This window comes from Neoarius graeffei, chromosome 6 (genome assembly GCF_027579695.1).
Source record: "Neoarius graeffei isolate fNeoGra1 chromosome 6, fNeoGra1.pri, whole genome shotgun sequence".
In the NCBI taxonomy this organism is placed as follows: Eukaryota; Metazoa; Chordata; class Actinopteri; order Siluriformes; family Ariidae; genus Neoarius; species Neoarius graeffei.
In genome coordinates this window covers 98,331,154-98,354,724 of record NC_083574.1, presented here as the reverse complement: position 1 = coordinate 98,354,724, position 23,571 = coordinate 98,331,154, and the positions used below count along the sequence as shown (strand labels likewise).

Genomic DNA, 23,571 nt, shown 5'->3' with positions numbered 1-23,571 from the left:
ATTACACTATACTACAGACAACGCTACACTATGCACCAAATGTATTATACTACCCACACAACACTATTACACTATACTACAGACAACACTACACACTACACTATACACCAAACACACTACACTACCCACACAACACTATACTACAGACAAAGCTACACTATACACCAAACACACTACACTACCCACACAACACTATTACACTATACTACAGACAACGCTACACACTATACTATACACCAAACACACTACACTACCCACACAACACTATTACACTATACTACAGACAATGCTACACTATGCACCAAACACACTATACTACCCACACAACACCATTACACTATACTACAGACAACGCTACACACTACACCAAACACCCAAACACACTACCCACACAACACTATTACACTATACTACAGACAACACTACACTATACACCAAACACACTACACTACCCACACAACACTATTACACTATACTACAGACAACGCTACACTATACACCAAACACACTACACTACCCACACAACACTATTACACTATACTACAGACAACACTACACTATACACCAAACACACTACCCACACAACACTATTAAACTATACACCAAACGCACTACACTACTACACTATACTGCAGACAATGCTACACACCAAACACACTATACCACTCACACACTATTACACTATACCACAAACAACGCCACACACTACACTATACACCAAACACACTACACTACCCACACAACACTATTACACTATACTACAGACAACGCTACACACTACACGATACACCAAACACACTACACTACCCACACAACACTATTACACTATACTACAGACAACGCTACACACTACACTATACACCAAACAAACTACACTACCCACACAACACTATTACACTATACTACAGACACTGCTACACACTATACACCAAACACACTACCCACACAACACTATTACACTATACTACAGACAACGCTACACACTATACTATACACCAAACACACTACACCACCCACACAACACTATTACACTACACGACAGACAACGCTACACTACACACCAAACACACTACACTACCCACACAACACTATTACACTATACTACAGACAACACTACACTACACACCAAACACACTACACTACCCACACAACACTATACTACAGACAAAGCTACACCATACACACTACACTACCCACACAACACTATTACACTATACTACAGACAATGCTACACTATACACCAAACACACTATACTACCCACACAACACCATTACACTATACTACAGACAACGCTACACACTACACCAAACACCCAAACACACTACACTACCCACACAACACTATTACACTATACTACAGACAACGCTACACACTACGCCAAACACCTAAACACACTACACTACCCACACAGCACTATTACACTATACTACAGACAACGCTACACACTACACTATACACCAAACAAACTACACTACCCACACAACACTATTACACTATACTACAGACACTGCTACACACTATACACCAAACACACTACCCACACAACACTATTACACTATACTACAGACAACGCTACACACTATACTATACACCAAACACACTACACCACCCACACAACACTATTACACTACACGACAGACAACGCTACACTACACACCAAACACACTACACTACCCACACAACACTATTACACTATACTACAGACAACACTACACTACACACCAAACACACTACACTACCCACACAACACTATACTACAGACAAAGCTACACCATACACACTACACTACCCACACAACACTATTACACTATACTACAGACAATGCTACACTATACACCAAACACACTATACTACCCACACAACACCATTACACTATACTACAGACAACGCTACACACTACACCAAACACCCAAACACACTACACTACCCACACAACACTATTACACTATACTACAGACAACGCTACACACTACGCCAAACACCTAAACACACTACACTACCCACACAGCACTATTACACTATACTACAGACAACGCTACACACTACACTATACACCAAACAAACTACACTACCCACACAACACTATTACACTATACTACAGACACTGCTACACACTATACACCAAACACACTACCCACACAACACTATTACACTATACTACAGACAACGCTACACACTACACGATACACCAAACACACTACACTACCCACACAACACTATTACACTATACTACAGACAACGCTACACACTACACTATACACCAAACAAACTACACTACCCACACAACACTATTACACTATACTACAGACACTGCTACACACTATACACCAAACACACTACCCACACAACACTATTACACTATACTACAGACAACGCTACACACTATACTATACACCAAACACACTACACCACCCACACAACACTATTACACTACACGACAGACAACGCTACACTACACACCAAACACACTACACTACCCACACAACACTATTACACTATACTACAGACAACACTACACTACACACCAAACACACTACACTACCCACACAACACTATACTACAGACAAAGCTACACCATACACACTACACTACCCACACAACACTATTACACTATACTACAGACAATGCTACACTATACACCAAACACACTATACTACCCACACAACACCATTACACTATACTACAGACAACGCTACACACTACACCAAACACCCAAACACACTACACTACCCACACAACACTATTACACTATACTACAGACAACGCTACACACTACGCCAAACACCTAAACACACTACACTACCCACACAGCACTATTACACTATACTACAGACAACACTACACTATACACCAAACACACTACACTACCCACACAACACTATTACACTATACTACAGACAACACTACACTATACACCAAACACACTACACTACCCACACAACATTATTACACTATACTACAGACAACATTACACTATACACCAAACACACTACACTACCCACACAACACTATTACACTATACTACAGACAACGCTACACTATACACCAAACACACTACACTACCCACACAACACTATTACACTATACTACAGACAACACTACACTATACACCAAACACACTACACTACCCACACAACACTATTACACTATACTACAGACAACATTACACTATACACCAAACACACTACACTACCCACACAACACTATTACACTACACTACAGACAACACTACACTATACACCAAACACACTACACTACACTACCCACACAACACTATACTACAGACAACACTACACTATACGCCAAACACACTACACTACCCACACAACACTATTACACTATACTACAGACAACGCTACACTATACACCAAACACACTATACTACCCACACAACACCATTACACTATACTACAGACAACGCTACACACTACACCAAACACACTACACTACCCACACAACACTATTACACTATACTACAGACAACGCTACACTATACACCAAACACACTATACTACCCACACAACACTATTACACTATACTACAGACAACACTACACACTACACTATACACCAAACACACTACACTACCCACACAACACTATAACACTATACTACAGACAACACTACACTATACACCAAACACACTACCCACACAACACTATACTACAAAGCTACACTACACACCAAACACACTACACTACCCACACAACACTATTACACTATACTACAGACAACGCTACACACTATACACCAAACACACTACACTACCCACACAACACTATTACACTATACTACAGACAACGCTACACACTATACACCAAACACACTACACTACCCACACAACACTATTACACTATACTACAGACAACACTACACTATACACCAAACACACTACACTACCCACACAACACTATTACACTATACTACAGACAACGCTACACTATACACCAAACACACTACACTACCCACACAACACTATTACACTATACTACAGACAACACTACACTATACACCAAACACACTACACTACCCACACAACACTATTACACTATACTACAGACAACGCTACACTATACACCAAACACACTACACTACCCACACAACACTATACTACAGACAACGCTACACACTATACACCAAACACACTACACAACCCACACAACACCATTACACTATACTACAGACAACGCTACACATTATACTATACACCAAACACACAACACTATTACACTATACTACAGACAACACTACACTATACACCAAACACACTACACTACCCACACAACACTATTACACTACACTACAGACAACACTACACTATACACCAAACACACTACACTACCCACACAACACTATACTACAGACAACACTACACTATACGCCAAACACACTACACTACCCACACAACACTATACCACAGACAACACTACACTATACACCAAACACACTACACCACCCACACAACACTATCACACTATACTACAGACAACGCTACACTATACACCAAACACACTACCCACACAACACTATTACACTACACTACAGACAACACTACACTATACACCAAACACACTACACTACCCACACAACACTATACTACAGACAACACTACACTATACGCCAAACACACTACACTACCCACACACTATTGCACTATACACCAAACGCACTACACTATACTACAGACAATGCTACACACCAAACACACTATACCACTCACACACTATTACACTATACCACAAACAACGCCACACACTACATTATACACCAAACACACTATACTACTCACACAACACTATTGCACTATACTACACACTATACACCAAACACACTACACTACAACATTATACTACAGACAACGCTACACATCATACTACACACCAAACACACAACACTACTACACTATACTACAGACAACGCTACACTATACACCAAACACACTACACTACACACACAACACTATTACACTATACTACAGACAACGCTACACTATACACCAAACACACTACACTACCCACACAACACTATTACACTATACTACAGACAACGCTACACACTATACTGTACACCAAACACACTACACTACCCACACAACACTATTACACTATACTACAGACAACACTACACTATACACCAAACACACTACACTACCCACACACCATTACACTATACTACAGACAACGCTACACTATACACCAAACACACTACACTACCCACACAACACTATTACACTATACTACAGACAATGCTACACTATACACCAAACACACTACACTACCCACACAACACTATTACACTACACTACAGACAACACTACACTATACACCAAACACACTACACTACCCACACAACACTATTACACTACACTACAGACAACACTGCACTATACACCAAACACACTACACTACCCACACAACACTATTACACTACACTACAGACAACACTACACTATACACCAAACACACTACACTACCCACACAACACTATTACACTATACTACAGACAACGCTACACTATACACCAAACACACTACACTACCCACACAACACTATTACACTATACTACAGACAACACTACACTATACACCAAACACACTACACTACCCACACAACACTATACTACAGACAAAGCTACACTATACACCAAACACACTACACTACCCACACAACACCATTACACTATACTACAGACAATATTACACTATACACCAAACACACTACACTACCCACACAACACCATTACACTACAGACAACACTACACTATACACCAAACACACTACACTACACACACAACACTATTACACTATACTACAGACAACGCTACACACTATACACCAAACACACTACACTACCCACACAACACTATTACACTATACTACAGACAACGCTACACTATACACCAAACACACTACACTACCCACACAACACTATTACACTATACTACAGACAACGCTACACTATACACCAAACACACTACACTACACACACAACACTATTACACTATACTACAGACAACGCTACACACTATACACCAAACACACTACACTACCCACACAACACTATTACACTATACTACAGGCAACGCTACACACTATACTATACACCAAACACACTACACCACCCACACAACACTATTACACTACACGACAGACAACGCTACACTACACACCAAACACACTACACTACCCACACAACACTATACCACAGACAACACTACACTATACACCAAACACACTACACTACCCACACAACACTATTACACTATACTACAGACAACGCTACACACTATACACCAAACACACTACACTACCCACACAACACTATTACACTATACTACAGGCAACACTACACTATACACCAAACACACTATACTACCCACACAACACTATTACACTACACTACAGACAACACTACACTATACACCAAACACACTACACCACCCACACAACACTATTACACTATACTACAGACAATGCTACACTATACACCAAACACACTACACTACCCACAGAACACTATTACACTATACTACAGACAATGCTACACTATACACCAAACACACTATACTACCCACACAACACCATTACACTAGACTACAGACAACGCTACACACTACACCAAACACACTACACTACACACACAACACTATTACACTATACTACAGACAACACTACACTATACACCAAACACACTACACTACCCACACAACACTATACCACAGACAACACTACACTATACACCAAACACACTACACTACCCACACAACACTATCACACTATACTACAGACAACACTACACTATACACCAAACACACTACACTACCCACACAACACTATACCACAGACAACACTACACTATACACCAAACACACTACACCACCCACACAACACTATCACACTATACTACAGACAACGCTACACTATACACCAAACACACTACCCCCACAACACTATTACACTACACTACAGACAACACTACACTATACACCAAACACACTACACTACCCACACAACACTATACTACAGACAACACTACACTATACGCCAAACACACTACACTACCCACACACTATTGCACTATACACCAAATGCACTACACTATACTACAGACAATGCTACACACCAAACACACTATACCACTCACACACTATTACACTATACCACAAACAACGCCACACACTACATTATACACCAAACACACTATACTACTCACACAACACTATTGCACTATACTACACACTATACACCAAACACACTACACTACAACATTATACTACAGACAACGCTACACATCATACTACACACCAAACACACAACACTACTACACTATACTACAGACAACGCTACACTATACACCAAACACACTACACTACCCACACAACACTATTACACTATACTACAGACAACGCTACACACTATACTGTACACCAAACACACTACACTACCCACACAACACTATTACACTATACTACAGACAACACTACACTATACACCAAACACACTACACTACCCACACACCATTACACTATACTACAGACAACGCTACACTATACACCAAACACACTACACTACCCACACAACACTATTACACTACACTACAGACAACACTACACTATACACCAAACACACTACACTACCCACACAACACCATTACACTACACTACAGACAACACTACACTATACACCAAACACACTACACTACCCACACAACACTATTACACTACACTACAGACAACACTACACTATACACCAAACACACTACACTACACTACCCACACAACACTATACTACAGACAACACTACACTATACGCCAAACACACTACACTACCCACACAACACTATTACACTATACTACAGACAACGCTACACTATACACCAAACACACTATACTACCCACACAACACCATTACACTATACTACAGACAACGCTACACACTACACCAAACACCCAAACACACTACACTACCCACACAACACTATTACACTATACTACAGACAACGCTACACTATACACCAAACACACTATACTACCCACACAACACTATTACACTATACTACAGACAACACTACACACTACACTATACACCAAACACACTACACTACCCACACAACACTATAACACTATACTACAGACAACACTACACTATACACCAAACACACTACCCACACAACACTATACTACAAAGCTACACTACACACCAAACACACTACACTACCCACACAACACTATTACACTATACTACAGACAACGCTACACACTATACACCAAACACACTACACTACCCACACAACACTATTACACTATACTACAGACAACGCTACACACTATACACCAAACACACTACACTACCCACACAACACTATTACACTATACTACAGACAACACTACACTATACACCAAACACACTACACTACCCACACAACACTATTACACTATACTACAGACAACGCTACACTATACACCAAACACACTACACTACCCACACAACACTATTACACTATACTACAGACAACACTACACTATACACCAAACACACTACACTACCCACACAACACTATTACACTATACTACAGACAACGCTACACTATACACCAAACACACTACACTACCCACACAACACTATACTACAGACAACGCTACACACTATACACCAAACACACTACACAACCCACACAACACCATTACACTATACTACAGACAACGCTACACATTATACTATACACCAAACACACAACACTATTACACTACACTACAGACAACACTACACTATACACCAAACACACTACACTACCCACACAACACTATACTACAGACAACACTACACTATACGCCAAACACACTACACTACCCACACAACACTATACCACAGACAACACTACACTATACACCAAACACACTACACCACCCACACAACACTATCACACTATACTACAGACAACGCTACACTATACACCAAACACACTACCCACACAACACTATTACACTACACTACAGACAACACTACACTATACACCAAACACACTACACTACCCACACAACACTATACTACAGACAACACTACACTATACGCCAAACACACTACACTACCCACACACTATTGCACTATACACCAAACGCACTACACTATACTACAGACAATGCTACACACCAAACACACTATACCACTCACACACTATTACACTATACCACAAACAACGCCACACACTACATTATACACCAAACACACTATACTACTCACACAACACTATTGCACTATACTACACACTATACACCAAACACACTACACTACAACATTATACTACAGACAACGCTACACATCATACTACACACCAAACACACAACACTACTACACTATACTACAGACAACGCTACACTATACACCAAACACACTACACTACACACACAACACTATTACACTATACTACAGACAACGCTACACTATACACCAAACACACTACACTACCCACACAACACTATTACACTATACTACAGACAACGCTACACACTATACTGTACACCAAACACACTACACTACCCACACAACACTATTACACTATACTACAGACAACACTACACTATACACCAAACACACTACACTACCCACACACCATTACACTATACTACAGACAACGCTACACTATACACCAAACACACTACACTACCCACACAACACTATTACACTATACTACAGACAACGCTACACTATACACCAAACACACTACACTACCCACACAACACTATTACACTACACTACAGACAACACTACACTATACACCAAACACACTACACTACCCACACAACACTATTACACTACACTACAGACAACACTGCACTATACACCAAACACACTACACTACCCACACAACACTATTACACTATACTACAGACAACACTACACTATACACCAAACACACTACACTACCCACACAACACTATTACACTATACTACAGACAACACTACACTATACACCAAACACACTACACTACCCACACAACACTATACTACAGACAAAGCTACACTATACACCAAACACACTACACTACCCACACAACACCATTACACTATACTACAGACAATATTACACTATACACCAAACACACTACACTACCCACACAACACTATTACACTATACTACAGACAACGCTACACTATACACCAAACACACTACACTACCCACACAACACTATTACACTATACTACAGACAACACTACACTATACACCAAACACACTACACTACCCACACAACACTATACTACAGACAAAGCTACACTATACACCAAACACACTACACTACCCACACAACACCATTACACTATACTACAGACAATATTACACTATACACCAAACACACTACACTACCCACACAACACCATTACACTACACTACAGACAACACTACACTATACACCAAACACACTACACTACACACACAACACTATTACACTATACTACAGACAACGCTACACACTATACACCAAACACACTACACTACCCACACAACACTATTACACTATACTACAGACAACGCTACACTATACACCAAACACACTACACTACCCACACAACACTATTACACTATACTACAGACAACGCTACACTATACACCAAACACACTACACTACACACACAACACTATTACACTATACTACAGACAACGCTACACACTATACACCAAACACACTACACTACCCACACAACACTATTACACTATACTACAGGCAACGCTACACACTATACTATACACCAAACACACTACACCACCCACACAACACTATTACACTACACGACAGACAACGCTACACTACACACCAAACACACTACACTACCCACACAACACTATACCACAGACAACACTACACTATACACCAAACACACTACACTACCCACACAACACTATTACACTATACTACAGACAACGCTACACACTATACACCAAACACACTACACTACCCACACAACACTATTACACTATACTACAGGCAACGCTACACTATACACCAAACACACTATACTACCCACACAACACTATTACACTACACTACAGACAACACTACACTATACACCAAACACACTACACCACCCACACAACACTATTACACTATACTACAGACAATGCTACACTATACACCAAACACACTACACTACCCACAGAACACTATTACACTATACTACAGACAATGCTACACTATACACCAAACACACTATACTACCCACACAACACCATTACACTAGACTACAGACAACGCTACACACTACACCAAACACACTACACTACACACACAACACTATTACACTATACTACAGACAACACTACACTATACACCAAACACACTACACTACCCACACAACACTATACCACAGACAACACTACACTATACACCAAACACACTACACTACCCACACAACACTATCACACTATACTACAGACAACACTACACTATACACCAAACACACTACACTACCCACACAACACTATTACACTATACTACAGGCAACGCTACACTATACACCAAACACACTATACTACCCACACAACACTATTACACTACACTACAGACAACACTACACTATACACCAAACACACTACACCACCCACACAACACTATTACACTATACTACAGACAATGCTACACTATACACCAAACACACTACACTACCCACAGAACACTATTACACTATACTACAGACAATGCTACACTATACACCAAACACACTATACTACCCACACAACACCATTACACTAGACTACAGACAACGCTACACACTACACCAAACACACTACACTACACACACAACACTATTACACTATACTACAGACAACACTACACTATACACCAAACACACTACACTACCCACACAACACTATACCACAGACAACACTACACTATACACCAAACACACTACACTACCCACACAACACTATCACACTATACTACAGACAACACTACACTATACACCAAACACACTACACTACCCACACAACACTATACCACAGACAACACTACACTATACACCAAACACACTACACCACCCACACAACACTATCACACTATACTACAGACAACGCTACACTATACACCAAACACACTACCCACACAACACTATTACACTACACTACAGACAACACTACACTATACACCAAACACACTACACTACCCACACAACACTATACTACAGACAACACTACACTATACGCCAAACACACTACACTACCCACACACTATTGCACTATACACCAAATGCACTACACTATACTACAGACAATGCTACACACCAAACACACTATACCACTCACACACTATTACACTATACCACAAACAATGCCACACACTACATTATACACCAAACACACTATACTACTCACACAACACTATTGCACTATACTACACACTATACACCAAACACACTACACTACAACATTATACTACAGACAACGCTACACATCATACTACACACCAAACACACAACACTACTACACTATACTACAGACAACGCTACACTATACACCAAACACACTACACTACCCACACAACACTATTACACTATACTACAGACAACGCTACACACTATACTGTACACCAAACACACTACACTACCCACACAACACTATTACACTATACTACAGACAACACTACACTATACACCAAACACACTACACTACCCACACACCATTACACTATACTACAGACAACGCTACACTATACACCAAACACACTACACTACCCACACAACACTATTACACTACACTACAGACAACACTACACTATACACCAAACACACTACACTACCCACACAACACCATTACACTACACTACAGACAACACTACACTATACACCAAACACACTACACTACCCACACAACACTATTACACTATACTACAGACAACACTACACTATACACCAAACACACTACACTACCCACACAACACTATTACACTATACTACAGACAACGCTACACACTATACTGTACACCAAACACACTACACTACCCACACAACACTATTACACTATACTACAGACAACACTACACTATACACCAAACACACTACACTACCCACACACCATTACACTATACTACAGACAACGCTACACTATACACCAAACACACTACACTACCCACACAACACTATTACACTATACTACAGACAACGCTACACACTATACTGTACACCAAACACACTACACTACCCACACAACACTATTACACTATACTACAGACAACACTACACTATACACCAAACACACTACACTACCCACACACCATTACACTATACTACAGACAACGCTACACTATACACCAAACACACTACACTACCCACACAACACTATTACACTACACTACAGACAACACTACACTATACACCAAACACACTACACTACCCACACAACACCATTACACTACACTACAGACAACACTACACTATACACCAAACACACTACACTACCCACACAACACCATTACACTACACTACAGACAACACTACACTATACACCAAACACACTACACTACCCACACAACACTATTACACTACACTACAGACAACACTACACTATACACCAAACACACTACCCACACACCACCATTACACTACACTACAGACAACACTACACTATACACCAAACACACTACACTACCCACACAACACTATACTACCGACAACGCTACACTATACACCAAACACACTACACTACCCACACAACACTATTACACTACACTACAGACAACGCTACACTATACACCAAACACACTACACTACCCACACAACACTATTACACTACACTACAGACAACACTACACTATACACCAAACACACTACACTACCCACACAACACTATTACACTATACTACAGACAACACTACACTATACACCAAACACACTACACTACCCACACAACACTATTACACTATACTACAGACAACACTACACTATACACCAAACACACTACACTACCCACACACCATTACACTATACTACAGACAACGCTACACTATACACCAAACACACTACACTACCCACACAACACTATTACACTACACTACAGACAACACTACACTATACACCAAACACACTACACTACCCACACAACACCATTACACTACACTACAGACAACACTACACTATACACCAAACACACTACACTACCCACACAACACCATTACACTACACTACAGACAACACTACACTATACACCAAACACACTACACTACCCACACAACACTATTACACTACACTACAGACAACACTACACTATACACCAAACACACTACCCACACACCACCATTACACTACACTACAGACAACACTACACTATACACCAAACACACTACACTACCCACACAACACTATACTACCGACAACGCTACACTATACACCAAACACACTACACTACCCACACAACACTATTACACTACACTACAGACAACGCTACACTATACACCAAACACACTACACTACCCACACAACACTATTACACTACACTACAGACAACACTACACTATACACCAAACACACTACACTACCCACACAACACTATTACACTATACTACAGACAACACTACACTATACACCAAACACACTACACTACCCACACAACACTATTACACTATACTACAGACAACACTACACTATACACCAAACACACTACACTACCCACACACCATTACACTATACTACAGACAACGCTACACTATACACCAAACACACTACACTACCCACACAACACTATTACACTATACTACAGACAACGCTACACACTATACTGTACACCAAACACACTACACTACCCACACAACACTATTACACTATACTACAGACAACACTACACTATACACCAAACACACTACACTACCCACACACCATTACACTATACTACAGACAACGCTACACTATACACCAAACACACTACACTACCCACACAACACTATTACACTACACTACAGACAACACTACACTATACACCAAACACACTACACTACCCACACAACACCATTACACTACACTACAGACAACACTACACTATACACCAAACACACTACACTACCCACACAACACCATTACACTACACTACAGACAACACTACACTATACACCAAACACACTACACTACCCACACAACACTATTACACTACACTACAGACAACACTACACTATACACCAAACACACTACCCACACACCACCATTACACTACACTACAGACAACACTACACTATACACCAAACACACTACACTACCCACACAACACTATACTACCGACAACGCTACACTATACACCAAACACACTACACTACCCACACAACACTATTACACTACACTACAGACAACGCTACACTATACACCAAACACACTACACTACCCACACAACACTATTACACTACACTACAGACAACACTACACTATACACCAAACACACTACACTACCCACACAACACCATTACACTACACTACAGACAACACTACACTATACACCAAACACACTACCCACGCAACACTATTACACTATACTACAGACAACACTACACTATACACCAAACACACTACACTACCCACACAACACTATTACACTATACTACAGACAACGCTACACACTATACTATACACCAAACACACTACACTACCCACACAACACTATTACACTATACTACAGACAACGCTACACTATACACCAAACACACTACACTACCCACACAACACTATTGCACTATACTACAGACAACGCTACACACTACACTATACACCAAACACACTACACTACCCACACAACACTATTGCACTATACTACAGACAACGCTACACTATACACCAAACACACTACACTACCCACACAACACTATTACACTATACGACATTACTCACACAACACTATACTATTCACTATACAACACACACACACACACACACACACACACACACACACACACACACACACACACACACACACACACACCAGGTCTTACCCAGCAGTGTGAAGGCGTTCCTCGTAGTTGACATCTCCTTTGCATCGTCCACTCCATCAATGACCGGATTTCGGCCCTGTTTGGTGTAGTGGAATTCATTCGCACTGCCTGCACACACACGCATACACACACCAACATAAAAAGCTAAATTGTCCATGGCCATAATAGATTTAATTTCCATTTTAATAATAATAATAATAATAATAATAATAATAAAAAATGTCATGGTCCTGAAATAATTTTCCCCAAAAAATCTGATTTATTAGATTAGATAAAACTTTACTGATCCCTTTGGGAGGGTTCCCTCAGGGAAATTAAGATTCCAGCAGCATCATTACAGATAAACAGAGAAAAGAAATAGAGAAAACTTCTAGATGAATTAAATTAAAGTATTTACATATACAAATATAAAAAAAAGATATGGGGAAGAGAGGAAGGGGGGGAGGGGGGCAGCAGGAGAGATATTGCACTTTATATTGCATTGCACATTTATAACTTACTCCAAAGTGCTGAAGCAGCCGGGACATGTGGGGAGTTTATATTCTCCACTGGAGTTTCAGCTAACGGGAACTAGTTAACAAAATCTAACATTAAACTCAGCTCTGGCCATCTACAAACCCAGCTGAAGGCAGGAAAGAGGACGCGAGCTCCACGAGCAGCTCATCTAAACTGACTGTGGTAGAATATACAACAACTAGCTTCATAATGCTAGCAAGTTACACACAGTCACTGTTCACTGAATTGTGTTTGTTAAGTTAGTGTCTGTGAGCGGGATAAATTCATGCTGCCCAGAACTCTATAAAAACTATAAAAACAGGAAGTGTCCGTTACACCAGACAGTCGCCGGAATGAAACACGGATCGAAGTGTCTACAATGATGCTAATGTGTGTGTTAAAGATTGTGATGTATTGTACAGCATGACTACACAGACACACACACACACACACACCATGCTAGTGAGTTAGCTGAAGTAGCTAGCAGGTTTTATACACTGTCTGTTAGTATCATAGCGCTAATTAAAGCAGTGAAGAACTTTTTAATCCCTGATTAAAAAAAAAAAAAACACAAATATTGACAATGTTTTAAATCGTTACTGGTAGGGTGTGTGTGCAAGGCCGGATTGACTATATGGGCCTGTGGCACAATGCCCAGGGGCACTAACCACTCACAGCCAGTGGGGGGGCACCACATGACAGAAACTTTAAAAATATTTTTCGTGAATGTTTGTACACTTAAAATGGTTATACACTTGACATTGTTAAATAGTCATATATAATTCATTATGAACACTAATTTCATAAGAACAACAACAATCATAATTCTGAGCAAGAGTGGCCTATGTGACCATTAACCCCCCTTTCCTCAACCTGTCAGTTGTGCCAGTCCACCTACGGTGAAATGTATCAATTTTTTAAAAACCGCGGTAGAAATGAAAAATGGACAGACATCAGTTGAGTGGTTGTGCGAAGAGAAAATTAAAAAAAAAGAGAAAGACTCCAGGCGTGTAGCTGCAATTAAAAATGTTCCAGTGTTAGATCGTTTTTTTTATATAAAAACATTGACAACTGCTGTCACTACCAGCGCTGAAGCCGAAGCTAGTGAAATCAGCGATGCTAGTGAGGGAGATGGCCCTGCTAGCACTAGCCGGGGAGATGCTACAACCACAGCCAGTGTTAACCGAGGGGTCGGCGACGACGAGGATCTCCTTGAGGAAGATGGGAGCGAGGGAGACCCCGGGGAGGAGGATATGTGCGAGGCCACTTTAAGCCAGGTAGAGATCAGCTCACACCATGGTGACGAGAAGGAAGACGAGGGATGTTATTTGAATTTATATTTCGAATTGAGACCTAGATCGATGCTATTTTAATTGACACACATTTTGAATTGGCACATTTGAATATGCTGTATTGTATATAGATGGATGCTGTTTAAAATGCTGATGCTGTTTGAATTGATACACATTTTGAATTGAGACATTTGAATATGGATAGAATAGAGTATGGATGCTTTGAAGGTTTTTATTGAGACATACAAATATATGCTGCTCATTTTTGAATAAGACATTTCAGTATGCCTACATGCATATCGTTGGTTGTTTTCAGTGAATTTGATGGGCTGATGGAGCCTACTGTACTTAATACATTTTCAGTGAGGAAGAATGACCTTGTTTATGTGTGCTATTGTTTATGTATATGCTGCTATTTTTGACAGCAAAGGGCAAGGTTTGTGAGTGCGTGCAGGAGGTTACTGAACGCGTGCGCGCAGGGTGGTGGTGGTGGGGGGCACTTGAGGTATAGTGCCCAGGGGCACCGCATTGGCTTAATACGACACTGTGTGTGTGTAATATTATGGTCTATCATATATCTGATTATTAGCACATATGTATCACATACACTGAAAATTGATAAACAGGAAGTGATGAAAAATACAGGAAGAAGCCCAAGCACAGACACCTCTAGAGGGATTAAAGGGACACAGCCTGTTGCTTGGCAACAGAACACTGAATGAGAGGCGTTACATCAAGTTGGCATCCAGTGCAGGAGGACAGATCCAGCAGTGTGTGTGTGTGTGTGTGTGTGTGTGTGTGTGTGTGTGAAAGAGAAAAATATACAGGTGGTGTGTTTGCACGCTAGAACACGAGCTGTGTCTCTGTAGGAAAGCTCTGATCCACAGTTTCCACGCTGCGTCAACACACACACACACGCACTTCAGCACCGTTTTAAATTTTATGTGAATCTAAAATAAAAGTATAAAAGCACACTCATTCATAGTTTATCTTTTTTTTTTTTAAACTTTTCCCACCACTTTTATGCCGAGCTGGATCCGATGAGCCGTATTTTTCCAGATACATTTTATTCCACTTTCTCACCTTTTAGCCAAATGAACAGAACGTTTGGGTTTTTTTTTTTTATTTACATTTAACTTTTTCCCACATTTTAGCAACTTATTTAACCAAGGTGAACAAGCATTTTTGATTTTTTTCCATATTTTTTATTTTTCACTTCATTCTCTGTTTAACAAAGTAAATGACATCACTGTTTGTTTATTATTCCATAATTTTACAGAATAATAATAATTTTACCCTTTATTTTTCTTCCATCTTTTTTCCAAACTGAATGAGAGAATAGGTTTTGGACATTATTTAATTAATTATTTTAAGTCTTTTTTCCTGTACAATGTGAATGAGCCTTTTTGACCATTTATTATTTCTCATCTCGTCTCGTTATCTCGAGCCGCTTTTTTCTCTACTCATTTTATTATTGTGCTTTTTCATTTTCATACATTTTTGCCAGGTATGGATTTATTTCTACTCAATATTTTACATTTTAAAATATTAAATTATTATGAATATGTTCCCCTATTTTTCTCTATGTGTGTGTGTGTGTGTGTGTGTGTGTGTGTGTGTGTGTGTGTGTGTGTGTGTGTGTGTGTAAAAAAACCTCACTGAGTTTCAGGGTCTTGAACTCAGGAAGGTGGGCGGAGGCACAGAGCTGGTAGAAGATGTGATAATTCCTCTCCTCATCCGCCTGTGGAAAGACACAGAGAGAGAGAGAGAGAGAGAGAGAGAGAGAGAGAGAGAGAGAGAGAGAGAGAGAGATGAATGAGACGAGAGAAATGTTAAAGACCAATCAGAAAAACACAACGAGAACATGTTCCTGTACTTTTATCAGAAACTGAACACTTTCTGTCTTCAGACGGAGCGTCTTTACTCCAGCAGTGGACTGAACATCATGATCCGTCCGAGCTCATTATCACACCAACACAGACAATTTTATTCACCGTGTAACGATTCGCCCAGTTCACGATCTGATCTTTCCACAACAGTTTTGAAAACATTAAATGAAGAAAATTTTATTTCCAAAAATGTAACATTTATTCTCCTATTCTTTATCAGCTTAAATATTCCTTCTGTTTCATAAAAGACTTCATTTCATTTCCTTAATAACCACAAGTAATTATTTGCCCACATTTGTCAAGGTTTGAGTAAAATATAATAGCCTATTAACTAAAATATTCCTTTTATTAAAAATGAAAAGTTAATTGCAAACATTCCTTTTCTTAATAAACTTTTAGAAACATTTGTACTTCCTCCACTTGCTTCTCTTTTCTTTATCTTTCAGCAGCCTAGAGAGAGAGAGCGCACGGATTTCTTGTTAAATGATTTGTACGCAAATCACACAACAGCTCTTTCTCATTTTAGATTTGGTTTTGTGCATTTTAATAGCATTAGACCTGCGTTACTTCCACCCACAGTGAAGTCATGTGTATTCCTGGTATCACACATGATTGCACTGTCTGCTGTCTAAACAACGCAATTACAGCTAGGAAAAACTAAGCTTACGCAGCCTGATAATCACCACCATTCACTTTTATAAGCCATGGCCTAATGGTTAGAGAAGCAGCTTTGGGACCAAAAGGTTGCTGGTTCAATTCCCTGGACCAACAGGAATAGCTCAAGTGCCGTTGAGCAAGGCGCCTCATCCCCGACTGCTCCCCAGGCTGTTCTGGGTCTGTTGTATGTTGCTCTTATCCAGAGCATCTGCTAAATGCCTGTAATGTAATATTTCAATTAAAATTGAATCGAATCATCACAAATTTGTATCACATTTTATTGCTACGTGCCTAATTTTTACAGATAATACAGACATTCTGACAGCCTTGTGAACATGGTCATACCTGAAATTCTAGCTAACTTGCATGCGGATTTAACAGCGTACAAACTAGCCAGTAGCGTAAAATAATAAATTGCATCATGCGTGTTATGTGATGTACAAGCGTTAGAGCTTTAAAACTTGCCAGTTTTAGCATCATGCTAATCTAACTGCAGACTCAGGAATGAACCGAGAGCCACGCCCGGATCTCACTCAGCACCCGAAGCAATAAAAAGTCTCTCTCTCCCTCACACACACACACACGCAGCTGATTAGCTGCGTGTGTGTGTTTATAGAGCACTGTCCCAACATGCTGAACTTCACCATCCTCATTCCTGATTAGCCATGAAGCATAATGACGCTAATTTAACTCCAGTTGAGGAACACGACCACTGGGAAAATATTTTGTCAGCTAAAAAAGTTGCTCAATTGTACAACTTCGATTCCAAAAAAGTTGGGACAAAGTACAAACTGTAAATAAAAACGGAATGCAATAATTTACAAATCTCAAAAACTGATATTGTATTCACAATAGAACATAGACAACATATCAAATGTCGAAAGTGAGACATTTTGAAATTTCATGCCAAATATTGGCTCATTTGAAATTTCATGACAGCAACACATCTAAAAAAAGTTGGGACAGGGGCAATAAGAGGCTGGAAAAGTTAAAGGTACAAAAAAGGAACAGCTGGAGGACCAAATTGCAACTCATTAGGTCAATTGGCAATAGGTCATTAACATGACTGGGTATAAAAAGAGCATCTTGGAGTGGCAGCGGCTCTCAGAAGTAAAGATGGGAAGAGGATCACCAATCCCCCTAATTCTGCGCCGACAAATAGTGGAGCAATATCAGAAAGGAGTTCGACAGTGTAAAATTGCAAAGAGTTTGAACATATCATCATCTACAGTGCATATCATCATCAAAAGATTCAGAGAATCTGGAAGAATCTCTGTGCGTAAGGGTCAAGGCCGGAAAACCATACTGGGTGCCCGTGATCTTCGGGCCCTTAGACGGCACTGCATCACATACAGGCATGCTTCTGTATTGGAAATCACAAAATGGGCTCAGGAATATTTCCAGAGAACATTATCTGTGAACACAATTCACCGTGCCATCCGCCGTTGCCAGCTAAAACTCTATAGTTCAAAGAAGAAGCCGTATCTAAACACGATCCAGAAGCGCAGACGTCTTCTCTGGGCCAAGGCTCATTTAAAATGGACTGTGGCAAAGTGGAAAACTGTTCTGTGGTCAGACGAATCAAAATGTGAAGTTCTTTATGGAAATCAGGGACGCCGTGTCATTCGGACTAAAGAGGAGAAGGACGGCCCAAGTTGTTATCAGCGCTCAGTTCAGAAGCCTGCATCTCTGATGGTATGGGGTTGCATTAGTGCGTGTGGCATGGGCAGCTTACACATCTGGAAAGACACCATCAATGCTGAAAGGTATATCCAGGTTCTAGAGCAACATATGCTCCCATCCAGACGACGTCTCTTTCAGGGAAGACCTTGCATTTTCCAACATGACAATGCCAAACCACATACTGCATCAATTACAGCATCATGGCTGCGTAGAAGAAGGGTCCGGGTACTGAACTGGCCAGCCTGCAGTCCAGATCTTTCACCCATAGAAAACATTTGGCGCATCATAAAACGGAAGACACGACAGAAAAGACCTAAGACAGTTGAGCAACTAGAATCCTACATTAGACAAGAATGGGTTAACATTCCTATCCCTAAACTTGAGCAACTTGTCTCCTCAGTCCCCAGACGTTTACAGACTGTTGTAAAGAGAAAAGGGGATGTCTCACAGTGGGAAACATGGCCTTGTCCCAACTTTTTTGAGATGTGTTGTTGTCATGAAATTTAAAATCACCTCATTTTTCTCTTTAAATGATACATTTTCTCAGTTTAAACATTTGATATGCCATCTATGTTCTATTCTGAATAAAATATGGAGTTTTGAAACTTCCACATCATTGCATTCCGTTTTTATTTACAATTTGTACTTTGTCCCAACTTTTTTGGAATCGGGTTTGTAGCTTTGTAGTAACTAGGCAAGTATTAGCCTGCTGGTTGATCTCAGCAGTGAATTATGGGTAACATACACATTCCCTCAACCACTGAGGGAAACATTTACTCATCTGTCCATGTACATGTCTGTCTGTCTGTCTGCGCTGCTATTCATTCATCTGTGTACTCATATAGGTAAATGGATGGACAGACCGATATCTGTTGATCTACCTGTCTGTCTGTCCGTCCATCTAACCATCTCGACTTAAAATAATTGCTTCTGATTTAAAGACGTCACCTCACAGTATAAAAGTCATGTAATAAGATTTTCAGAGGTGGACAGTAACGAAGTGCATTTACTTAAGTTCTGTATTTTAGTACACTTTTTGAGTATCTGTACTTTGAGTATTTTTTTTTTGGAAACTTATGACTTTAACTTCACTACATTTGAAAGACAAATATCGTACTTTTCACTCCACTACATTTCTATCAAGGTCCTCGTTACTCGTTACTCTGAAGCAGCTTTGAAAATGGATGGTTTTTTTCTTTTCTTTTCTAAAACGTGATTGGTTTTTTCGCAGGTGACACTGAGAGCCGATCAGTAAATCACTAGGGTCACGTCACGTCCATAAACTGGATAAAATCAAGTTCAGTGATTTCTCAGCAGCGTTATTTAAACACGATCAGTTGATGGCAGAATGGAAGGAGGCGGTTCTTCTGCGGAATGCACACACTCATGGCCCCGAACCCATGTTTCAGTTTTCTGAAAGGATTAAAGATTCATTTCATTTAAAAATGTTTTTGTTTGCCAAAAACGAACCACATCACGGCCTACAAAACCTCGCCGTCCGACCTGCGGAAGCATATTGAGGGATATAAACGTTTTATTCCAAGAGAAAGCTTGTAATGAAGTTGTCTGTGCTTTTAGAGCTAGCGATAATGCTGCA

The 23,571-nt window shown here is 40.0% G+C and overlaps 1 protein-coding gene across 6 annotated transcripts in view; it reads right to left on the bottom strand.

Annotated features, from left to right (window-relative positions):
- myo5aa (myosin VAa) overlaps window positions 1–23,571 on the bottom strand; it is a 155,711-nt gene that overhangs the window by 73,776 nt on the left and 58,364 nt on the right. For 5 of the 6 annotated variants that reach the window (XM_060924221.1, XM_060924225.1, XM_060924220.1 and 2 more), the window contains exons 7-8: window positions 19,405–19,486; window positions 15,959–16,066 (exon numbers count right to left, since the gene is read on the bottom strand). In XM_060924221.1, coding sequence (XP_060780204.1) covers window positions 15,959–16,066; window positions 19,405–19,486 — 190 coding nt within the window. Of the gene's footprint in view, window positions 1–15,958; window positions 16,067–19,399; window positions 19,487–23,571 lie in introns of those variants that run through there. The other variant, XM_060924224.1, reaches the window with a different exon arrangement.